This window comes from Rhineura floridana, chromosome 2, assembly GCF_030035675.1.
Source record: "Rhineura floridana isolate rRhiFlo1 chromosome 2, rRhiFlo1.hap2, whole genome shotgun sequence".
Lineage (NCBI taxonomy): Eukaryota > Metazoa > Chordata > Lepidosauria > Squamata > Rhineuridae > Rhineura > Rhineura floridana.
Window position 1 is genome coordinate 138798375 of NC_084481.1, and position 12172 is coordinate 138810546.

General features: G+C 44.3%; 1 protein-coding gene across 3 annotated transcripts in view; it reads right to left on the reverse strand.

Moving 5' to 3' along the window:
• The window catches only part of SLC6A5 (solute carrier family 6 member 5), a 122455-nt gene that overhangs the window by 54650 nt on the left and 55633 nt on the right, over positions 1–12172 (reverse strand). For all 3 annotated transcript variants that reach the window (XM_061613139.1, XM_061613140.1, XM_061613141.1), the window contains one exon: positions 5989–6113. In XM_061613139.1, the coding sequence (XP_061469123.1) occupies positions 5989–6113 (125 nt within the window). The remainder of the gene's footprint in view (positions 1–5988; positions 6114–12172) is intronic.

Consider the following 12172-nt stretch of genomic DNA (forward strand, 5'->3'; position numbering starts at 1 on the left):
TATTTTCTTCATTCGGACAAGACTTCCATTTTCTGAAGGAAGACTTTTTGCCTCTAAGAGCTTCCTTGACTTTGCTCGTTAACCATGCTGGCATCTTCTTGGCCCTGGCGGTACCTTTTCTGATCTGCGGTATGCACTCCAGTTGAGCTTCTAATATAGTGTTTTTAAACAACTTCCAAGCATTTTCGAGTGATGTGACCCTCTGGACTTTGTTTTTCAGCTTTCTTTTTACCAATCCCCTCATTTTTGTGAAGTTTCCTCTTTTGAAGTCAAATGTGACCGTGTTGGATTTTCTTGGCAATTGGCCAGTTACATGTATGTTTAATTTAATAGCACTGTGGTCACTGCTCCCAATCGGTTCAACAACACTTACATCTCGCACCAGGTCCCGGTCCCCACTGAGGATTAAGTCCAGGGTTGCCGTCCCTCTGGTCGGTTGCATGACCAACTGGTCTAGGGCATAGTCATTTAGAATATCTAGAAACTTTGCTTCTTTGTCATGACTGGAACACATATGCGGCCAGTCTATGTCCGGGTAGTTGAAGTCACCCATTACTACCACATTTCCTAGTTTAGATGCTTCCTCGATTTCATATCTCATCTCAAGGTCTCTCTGAGCATTTTGATCAGGGGGACAATAGATTGTTCCCAGTATTAAGTCCCTCCTGGGGCATGGTATCACCACCCACAACGATTCTGTGGAGGAGTCTGCCTCTTTTGGGGTTTCGAGCTTGCTGGATTCAATGCCTTCTTTCACGTATAGAGCGACTCCGCCACCAATACGTCCTTCCCTGTCCTTCCGATATAGTTTATATCCAGGGATAACCGTATCCCACTGGTTTTCTCCATTCCACCAGGTCTCCGTTATGCTCACTATATCAATGCTCTCCTCTAAGACCAAGCACTCCAGTTCTCCCATCTTGGTTCGCAGGCTCCTAGCATTAGCGTACAGGCACTTGTAAGCAGTGTCTCTCTTCAAGTGTCTTTGGCACTTGTGGTTTGGCCCGTGGTAATTTTGCTCTTCTGAATTGATATCCTGTGCCCCTGCTCTCACAATGCCTACTTCTAGGCCTACCCCTTTTAAAATTTCATCATTTCTTTGGTTTTTATCCCAGGGGGGAGGTTTATTCCGAACCGGACCTTTCTCAGCTCCTGTCGGGTTTCCCCCCTCAGTCAGTTTAAAAGCTGCTCTGCTACCTTTTTAATTTTAAGTGCCAGCAGTCTGGTTCCATTCTGGTTCAAGTGGAGCCCGTCCCTTTTGTACAGGCCTGGCTTGTCCCAAAATGTTCCCCAGTGCCTAACAAATCTAAACCCACCCGACACCATCGTCTCATCCACACATTGAGACTGCAAAGCTGGGCCTGTCTGGCTGGTCCTGCGCGTGGAACCGGTAGCATTTCAGAGAAAGCCACCTTGGAGGTCCTGGCTTTCAGCATCCTACCTAGCAACCTAAATTTTGCTTCCAGGACCTCACGGCTGCATTTCCCCATGTCGTTGGTGCCAACGTGCACCACGACCACTGACTCCTCCCCAGCACTGTCTACCAAACTATCTAAACGATGGGCGATATCCGCAACCTTCGCACCAGGCAGGCAAAACACCTTGCGGTCTACATGCCCATCACACACCCCACTGTCTATGTTCCTAATGATCGAATCACCCACTACAAGGATCCCTCCACCCCCTGGAGATATATCCTCGGCACGAGAGGATAGCTGCTCATCCCCCAAGGAATGGGTTCCTTCTAAGGGATCGTTTCCCTCTTCCTCAACTAGATGCTCTCCTTCCCCGAGACCATCGTTCTCCATGATAGCAGGAAAGCTATCATCGCTGGAGTGGGACACAGCTATAACGTCCCTGAAGGCCTCCTCCACACACCTCTCTGCCTCTCTCAGCTTTTCCAGGTCTGCCACCTTGGCCTCAAGGAAATGAAGTCGTTCCCGGAGAGCCAGGAGCTCATTGCACCGAGAGCACACCCACGACTTCTGTCCAACAGGCAGATAGTCGTACATGCTGCAGGCTGTGCAAAACACTGGAAAGCCCCCACACGCCTGCTGGCTTCTTACCTGCATAGTTTTGTTTAAGGTTTATTACATCAATAGGTTAGAGACTGTGGTTTAGTTGAGGTCAGGGAACAGAAGGGCAGAGTGGGGGGCCCTGGCCTCCTCGCCCTGCTGCCGAACTCGCTCTGCTGCTTAACTCACCTTGATGCTTTGTCAGCTGGGGCCTTGACGCTTCGTCAGCTGGGGCTCCCTCTAGCTCGTGGAGCAGGCTCCCTCGCTAGGTGCTCTGACTTTATATGTGTGGCTGGTTCTTCTTATATGTGTGGCTGGTTCTTCCTTCTGGGGCGACTTGCGGATTTAGGAGTTGGAGGCACTGCTTGGCAGTGGCTGTGCTCCTACCTCGAGAACCATCTCCAGAAGGTGGTGCTTGGGGAGCATTACTCGAGGCCCTGGGTACTCCAATATGGGGTCCCGCAGGGCTCAGTTCTGTCCCCCATGCTCTTTAATATCTATATGAAGCCGCTGGGCAAGGTCATTAGGAGTTTTGGAGTGCGTTTTCAGCAATATGCTGATGATACGCAGCTCTATTTCTCCTTTTCATCTTCTTCAGGTGAGGCTGTTGATGTACTAAACCGCTGCCTGGTCGCGATAATGGTCTGGATGAGAGCTAATAAACTGAAACTCAATCCTGACAAGACTGAGATGCTGTTGGTGGGGGGGCCCTCTGCCCAGATGGTTGATGTCCGACCTACCCTAGATGGGGTTACACTCCCCCTAAAGGGGCAGGTCCGTAGTTTGGGGATCTTATTAGATCCGCTCCTGTCTCTGGAGGCTCAGGTAGCCTCGGTGGCACAGACCCTATCTGGACAGACCCTACGACCCTATCTGGACAGGGAGAACCTTGCCTCAGTTATCCATGCTCTGGTAACCTCTAGATTGGATTACTGTAATGCACTCTACGTAGGGTTACCTCTGAAGATGGTTCGGATACTTCAGCTGGTGCAGAATGCTGCGGCCAGAGTTCTCACTCAGACTAAAAGATCTGATCATATAACACCTGTCCTGGCCCAACTGCACTGGCTACCAATACGTTTCCGGGCCAGTTTCAAAGTGTTGGTTCTTACCTATAAAGCCCTTAACGGCACCGGACCGCAATACCTGATGGAACGCCTCTCCCACTATGAACCTACCCGTTCGCTGCGCTCGACATCGAAGGCCCTTCTCCGGGTTCCAAGGAGGCCCGGAGAGCAATAACGAGATCTAGGGCCTTCTCGGTGGTGGCCCCCGAATTATGGAATGCCCTCCCTGACGAGATACGCCTGGCGCCTTCTTTGATATCTTTTCGGCGCCAGGTAAAGACCTACCTCTTTGCCCAGGCATTTTAGTCTTAGTTTTTAATTTTAATGTTATAGTTAATTAATTGTATTTTTTATTAATTTTGTCTTAATCTGTTTTTACTGTGTTTTATACTTATATGTTGTATTCACATTCGCTGGTTTTAAATGTGTTTTTATCCTGTTGTACACCGCCCTGAGAGCCTGTTGCTATAGGGCGGTCTAAAAGTGCAATAAATAAATAAAATAAAATAATAATATAATACAACTGCATTGGGAAAGGGAACACATCTTGGGATCTGAAGAAGGGCTCATATGAATTTGACCTGAATATTATTTAATTCAGACAACACTCCCCTAATCTAGATAGCAGCTCCATAAAACAATTGGAAAGTTATCTTTGCATTACAGTCCTTAATAGCTTCAAGGATATACTGATCCTCTTTGGTGTAAAAACAGCATAATACAGCGAGACTGATTAACTTGAGCTTTCTGGGAGGCAAAAGTTGTACAAGAAGCCCATGATGTAGAGTGATAAGAGTACTAACCCCAAGTATTGGAAGCTTTTAACTTGTTCCAAGATTTGGTAATCCAAGACCCATCTAAGCTGGGAAAATGTCTTTTCAAACACCAAAACCTTTGATTTCCCATAATATATTAGGAACTTAGAGAACAGATATTTTGACCCAGGTCTTGAATGAGAAAGAATAACTACATGATTGGCATAGAGAGTAAGATACAGATTTTCTTGTCTCCAAGTTTTGGTTGGTACTCATCTGGGTCATTTAAAACATTTTCAAGATCATTTAGAGATAGAATGAACAAAGTAGGAGCAAGAATACAACCTTGCCTAACTCCCCTGGTCATAGATATATTTTGGTAAGCTGCCGCTTATTAGCAAATCTGATTTATAGAAGGTTATTGCTGTATAAAAATTTAAGAAAGCTAAAACAAAGTTTTTATCAACAAGAGTGTTATACAGTTTCTGCCATAACTTGACCCTAGGGATACAGTCAAAAGCTGCCTTTAAATCCATGAAGGTAGTAAATAGTTTCCTTGTAAGGGTCTTATGTATTTCTCAGCAAGATGAGAAAGAACCAGATAAAGATCAAGGGTTGAGTGATTCTCTCTGTTTTAAAATTTGTATATTTGTTTTTATTGTTTTTAATTGCGTTAAACCGCCCAGAGAGTTTCGGCTATGGGGCAGTATATAAATGTAATAAATAAATAAATGCCACTTGAGAGTCACTGAGTATATTATCAGATTCCAAGAATGCATATAAGAACGTGGCCACATCTGACCGTATTAGAATTAGCACATCTGGTGCACTAGTGTAAACTGAGCAAAAGCATTTCTGGTCACAGCCAACATCCCAAGTATCTGGTAACAAGATCAGATCCAGGAGTACGAGCCTGGTGTTTTAAGGTAGAGGTGGTAAATCTGAGGCCATCCAGGTGTTGTTGAACTCTAGTTCCCATCAACCTCAACCACCATGGCCAATGACCAGGGATGATAAGAGCTATAGTACAATCACATTTGGAGGGCTACAAGATCCCTAACCCTGTTCTAAGAGGAGTGTAACCCCCTCTAGAGCAAGCTGATATCATATCTCTGGACAGTGAGGCCTCCTGACTAATCGTGCATCTGCTTTGTCTGAATTTAATTCTAGCTTGTTTATCCTCATCCAGCTCATAACTGACTCCAGACACCAGTTCAGAACATCCATGGTTAGGATAGGGAACCTGTGGTCCATGGGCCAGATGTGGCCCTTGGAGAATTTCCATCTGACCCTCGGCGCCTGCATCCTTGGCCCCATCACCCTACTTGTTGGCTTCTGTGCTGGCTGCGAATGGAGGCATTGCTTCCTCCCCAGCCAGCCCCCAAATGCATCAAATTGCAGGTGTGGGGCCCAATCCAGACTAAGACCCTCCCATGAGGGGACACAGAGGCTTTACTTCTTTGCCCCATACTGTAGTCTTGATATATATAGGGACCACCAGACCAGCAAATTGCATTTGCAGAAAACTTCCATTTGCTTCAATGGGAGTCCTCCCTACAATGCAAGTTGCAGCCACGATAGGGAGCATGGGGGGGCAATCTGGATTGGGGGTCATTTGCTCCTTGCTACAATCTCAAGCTGGATGAGGGGTCAACTGCAGTTTGCTTTGGGGGGGAAATTTTAGTTACCTCAATGGAAGGTTCCCCCCAATGCATATTGTGAGGCCTAATCCAGATTGGGTCTGCAGTGGGGAGCAATGTCCAGAACCACAGTCCTGATCCAGATCAGGGAGTCCATATCTGCAATTTGCATTTGAAGAAAAACACCCTCCTATTGAAAGAAGTTTTTATCCCAGTGCAAACTGTAGACCCAGTCCAGATTGAGACTGCAGAGAAGAACAAATGATTAATTACCTTCTACCCCTATGCCAGGGTCCTGATCCAGATTGAGGGCCTCCCACCTATAATTTGCATTGCAGAAATAGCTCCCAGTCACTCCAATAGTTCTCTTTCCCCCATGCCCACTCCAAATTGCAGCCACAAGGGATCCAATTCAACTTGGGACCCTGAGGTCCAACATGCAATGCATAGTGGAACAAACACATCATTATCCCATATTAAACCATTCATAAACTGAAACAAATGATCATACCTTGGTCTGCCACATCTTCAATGTCTACTTTGAGCTCATTTGCCATAAAACCAATAACCGAAAAGATGACAAAGCCTGCAAATATACTTGTGGCACTGTTGGTGCAAGTTACTATCAAGGTGTCCCTGAAGGAGTAAAAAGAAGAAAGCAATTTCCCAGCTTATTTTAATATGCAAAGTAGATCTGACAGTGTATGGTGGATATATTGATCATGATTCATCATTGTTGAAACACCAATATTTACTAGACACAATATGAGAAATTACACATTTCAAGTAAGAATCGCACAAATGCTCACTACTGGTAATAGCTTACTCTATTAAATAATAATTTTAACAATTATGAAGTAGTTAGCAGCAATAGAAACTGCTTCCAGCACATCCCTCTTAGACTTCAAAATCTATGTTAAATAACTATGATCCCACAATAGTCCATACTGCCTATTTGTTTCAACATATTTCTTTGGTGTATCTAATGATTAGAGCTGCTCGTCTTCTCATACATACATGCATACATACAGATGGCAAACTTCATGTCACCCTATCAGAACAAGATCAGATTTCAGCATTTGGAAACATATGCCTAAACATATGGTTTATGTGTGGAAGAAACAGTGTGGTATAAAAAGGTAAAGGTAAACGTGTCCCCGCACTTATAGTGCGAGTCGTTTCCAACTCTTAGGGTGACGTCTTGCGACATTTACTAGGCAGACCGTATATATGGGGTGGGATTACCAGTTCCTTCCCCAGCCTTTCTTTACCCCCCCAGCATATGCTGGGTACTCATTTTACCGACCACAGATGGATGGAAGGCTGAGTGGACCTCGACCCCTTTTACCGGAGATTCAACTTCCTCCTTCCGTTGGAATCGAACTCCGGCCTTGAGCAGAGCTTCGGCTGCGTTACCACCGCTTACCACTCTGCACCATGGTATAGCAGCTATTTTTAAAGTGTGGAGACCAGGTTTGAATGCCCGGTCAACTATGAACTTCACCATCAGTCTTGAATAAATCACTATCTCTCATCCCTTTCATAAGCTAGCTTTCAAGAACAAAGTGCTTTTCTGAGCTAGAGGGAAAGTAAGATACAAACAAATAATAAGAGTTGGAAGAATCACAGAACAGGAGAGTTGGAAGGGGCCTATAAGGCCATCAAGCCCAAATCCCTGCTCAAAGAAATGTATCATCTTTATACAATTTGGGCATACTTTATTTTAAGAATGGGACAAATATATCTGGGAAGGATTTTGCATTAGAATAGATTATGAATTATCCTGTAGCAACCACTGCAGTCAAACCCTGGAGGAACTTGCTCAGAGGCCAAACAGAAAATTCAATGTATGTAATTTGTAAGTCCTTGGCCCTTCTCATAAGTCTAATACTTCTTTGTTAATGAGAGATGGATACCTAACAAAAACATTTACCTGCATTGATTAATGAGCAGAGGCAATGGCCTTGTGGCTTCTTCAAAAATTAGGGTCTACACTTTTTTCCTTTCACCACTGCAATGAATATTTTCAGGAAACTTTGGGCCAATTTATACCACAGCCATGTGTTCAATAGACTCAACAGTTTTGGTGTAGAGAGGCCTGGGCCGATCATTCTGTGCATGTCTGTAGCAGCTGTCAAAACTGAAAGGTGCTAGAGACACCTGTAGGCTTTGGATATGTGGAGGCTTGTTTTCAGGCAGGTTCATGAGCTAGTCCATTATTTCTAAGCAATGTTGTTTAAACAGCCAAAGCAACGAAGCTGTTTATTGAGAGTCCTTACAGAAGATACCTTTTTCAGAATATCTCCCAATATTTTGACCCTTAATTTAGTAAATGGTAAAATGTGCAAAATTCCAATGTTAGAGGAAGGTGCTCTGGAAGTAAGAAACTGTGTGTGTGCAGTTTTGATACATGTGCATACTTTAAAAAATTCATAGATCAAAAATATAAACGGAGGGATTTCTTCCAAAATAATATCAAAAGGTTTTCAAGTTTCTGTGCCATTTGTTTACTAGATGATGAAAAACAATCTAGAACCCTGTCATGAAAAGCACCCTGCAGTTCCTTAAGACGTCTAAGGAAGACTCCCATTAAGCAAAATAATGCAATCTATTATAATTTTTCCTTTTTCTGAGCTTTGATAATGTTAACTATAGAAGCAGATTGCTGTGTTCTAACTTTGTTCTAAAGGAAATTTGGGGAGGGGGAGGTGCACCTTTGAATCAGTTTCAGATGGAAGGACTCTCACTAAGGCAGCTTATCATTCCTGCAGAGTTTTAAGCTGGAGTACGTGCTACAACATAGATTGTTATAAATCCAAGATGATTTCTTAGATTGCACTGAAATGCACCGAAAGGTAAAATGGTTAAAATAAAATTAAGCTTGTTTTAGCTGTACTGAGGTAAATTAGGAGATAAATGCCACTATTCACATCAGCTCCCTTCTCACTCTAGTTCAAGTTGTTTACTTCACAAACAGGGATAATTGGAGGTGATGGGCCTTCTTTTCCATTACTACCTCTATTTCAGGAGGGGCAGTGTGGCATCCCTGAACACCAAGGTGACCAGAGAGACTTATCAGGGTGCCCATCAATCTGTTTAACTCCCTCTAGGTCAATGAAAAATTAGAATGGTCACATAGTCCAAGATTCTCTTCCCATGTTGTCTAGTTAGGCCCTCTTACCATTTCAATTGGCCAGCAAACTTGGAAAAGAGGAGAGAGAACAATCCTCTGTGGGTGGCATCCAATTACAACTGTCCTCTCTCTTCTCTCTGCAGGTAGCTTTCAATTAGAAGAAAGAGAACAGTTTTAATTGGATGCTACCTGCAGAGGGGCTTGTTGATTCCAAGGAGAAGAGACAACAAGGAATTGCTTTTTCTGTGCTTCAATGCAAGGAGAAAACACAGTTGATGAAGGAATAATGAAAAACAGAGCAACTAGGATCTCTGAAGTGAGAAAAATGGTGTTTGTGTATCTATGGGTGACTTGGGCATGTGGAGAAAAATAGATGGTGGAGGGTAGGGATGGGAGAAAAATTCAATTCAGTGTGCATTTAAAACCAGATTTATCAAATTGCACTTTCCAAAACAATACTGGCTGGTAACAGGGACCAGATGGTCCGAACATATAAAACCGATTCTGGCCCGCTTGCATTGGCTGCCTGTATGTTTCCAAGCTTGATTCAAGGTGCTGGTTTTAACCTATAAAGCCTTACATGGCTTGGGACCACAATACCTGATGGAATGCCTCTCCCGATATGAACCCACCTGTACACTACGCTCAACATCTAAGGCTCTCCTCCGGGTGCCTACTCCAAGGGAAGCTCGGAGGGTGGCAACAAGGGAGAGGGCCTTCTCAGTGGTGGCCCCCAAATTATGGAATGAAGTTTCTGACTAGGTGCGCCTGCCGCCATCACTGTTAACTTTTCGGTGCCAGGTCAAGACTTTCCTTTTCTCCCAGGCATTTTAGCATGTGTTTTTTAAATTGTTTTAAATGTTTAAATTGTGTTTTAAATTGTTTTTAAAAGATGTGTTTTAAATTTGTATATGTGGTTTTAGGTACTGTAAACCACCCAGAGAGCTTTGGCTATGGGGCGGTATATAAATACAATAAATAATAAATAAATAAATATGAGAACCAAAACACAGCCTTTCTTTGAAATTTGTGCTATTTGAATTTTGCAGTGTAGTTCTCCAACCAAGCAATGTTTACAAAAATGCATATATTAGGGGAAAGTGTGCATAAAAATGAATACATTAATTAAAATAACATTCAAAAATGCATTGTATTAGGAGAAATTGGTTGCAAAAATGTGCACATTAGTCAAAACTATATACAAAAATGTGTTCATTAGGAGAAATTCACATTAAAATGCTGGGGGAAATTGCAAATTGCAAATTGCTGCATAAAGGTAGAGAACTGAATTTAAGACTGGAAAAATGAGAAACTGAGAGAAATGAAATTGATAGACCCTTCCATCCCTAGCAGAGGGTAAGTTGGCTGGCAGCAGGGGCAGGGGGGAGAAGAAAATTGAAATGGGTGGGTTTTTTTCTGTGAAAACAGCATTGGAGAGCAGAAAACTAAGGGTTCAAAGGAACAGTTTCATATCTTGGGGCTCAAACATCACATTTGCACAGTTTTTTGGGCAAGTTACTTATATCTCAGGCTCATCAGTTTGCCTTCTGTGAAATGGTTATTTTCTGACTGGTCACAACCACCACAGCAGCCATTTTGTGATTGGGCATGCCCCCAGGGCAGCCATTTTTTTGGTGCCAAATACACTCTCTTAGTGATTCCAAGGTGCCCGTGGGCACAAGAAGGTTGGGGTCCATATTAACTATGACCGAATCCATACACTACCCTAGCGACTGGATAGTTTCTGTCAATCCATGGGTGAAGGAACAGTGGCTGCAGCTGTGTGTTACCTTTATCCATATGTGAACAGAGCAGTATGGGGCCAAACCAAGGGAAGCTGTTCCCATGCTTCTGTAATGATGTATAAATTGGGCCTAGAACACGGGCACTCTTGTGGCTGTATAAAAATGACTGCCTCACATACAGCTCTAGATCATGGGAGGAGAACCTGTGGCCCTTCAGATGTCGTTGTACTACAACTCCCATAATCCCTGACTGCTGGCTATGCTGGCTGGGGCTGGCAACAGTTGGGAGTCCAACAACATGGATGGCTACAGGTTCCCCCTCCCAGCTCTAGATGCTCAGCAGTATGATACTGATGGGTACACTCATTGTGGCTGCACAATCCAACTTCTATCGTGCCAATGCATATAAAGCAAAGAGTTGGAGAATGTTTATAGCAGAGCTTGGAAAAGTTACTTTTTTGAACTACAACTCCCATCAGCCCCAGCCAGCATGGCTACTGGATTGGGCTGATGGAAGTTGTAGTTCAAAAAAGTAACTTTTCCAAGCTCTGGTTTATAGTGTGGCATGAGTCTTCCAACATCCATGGTTTCTCCTTTTAAACTGCTTCTCTTGGCTATTTCTCTCCTTTGCAAGGGTTACTTCTGATCTGGGAACTCCATGGGAGAAAAATGACTGCAGCAAAGCAATTTTATGGGAAAACAAGGGCAGGAGGAAAGCGTGGCTCTTTTCTCTCACCCACACATGTGCTATCGCTGTAGTGTCCCTCCAACCCCACTACATAGGAATTCAATGGCAACCTGGCTCTTCTACATAGGTCAACTGCTACGACATGTAGCTTCATCCTTCACAGCCAGGAGTTACCTGGCACAGGTTCCAGCAAGTTTAAATAAATAAAACATAGGATCAAAATAAAAATATAGACAGGATGGAAACTCAAGACACCATGCACTGTGATTTTCCTGCACCTGAATAAGTTCTCAGTCATATTTATGGACAGTTTGCCTAGCTGACATTTGCATGTTTAATATGGAAAGCTGACACTCCCCACTCAGGTCCTCTTCAAAATGAGTTTGACATTGTAGTGCAGAAAAAGCATTCAGTGATCCGCTTAGACTAGGGAAAGTTGGGTTCAAATCCCTGCAATAAAGTTCATGGAGAAGCCTTAGACAAGTCACTCTCTGCCCAATGTCCCTCACAGGCAGGGCCGGCTCCAGGAATGCTGGGGCCCTTGGGTATCAGCTTGCCCTGGCCCCCAGCATGTGTGTGTGCATGCGTGCGGCACCCCCCCAACCCCACCTACCTGTCTCCTGTCTTTTACCATTGCCCTTAATGAATATGGTGGCTGCGGTTTCCCTAAGGGGATGAAGCCTCTGCCACCATCTTTGTTGATGGCACATGTGTGTGCTATGCATGCGCATCTCTGCCATCAACTAAGATGGTGGCAGGGGTTTCAGTATCTTAGGGAAACCGCAGCCGCCATCTTCGTTAAGGGCAATAGTAAAAGACAGCAGACAGGTAGGTGGAGGGGTGTGGGGTGTGTGTGGGGCCCATGGATCGTGGAAAGGGAGTGGAGGGGCGGCTGAGGGCACCCCTGTAGCTCCAGGGCCATCGGGCCAGTGCCCAAGCTGGCAGCCCTTTAGAACCGGCCCTGCTCACAGGCTTGTTGTTAGATGAAATAGGATAACCCTATATATGCACCCTTGAGCTTTTCACCAGCGAGGCTTAAAATGGTTGATGCTTAAATCAATTGACAATGAAACAGTACACCCTACAGCCTGGAATACATCCTCATCCGCAGGCCCGTTTTGCGTCAACA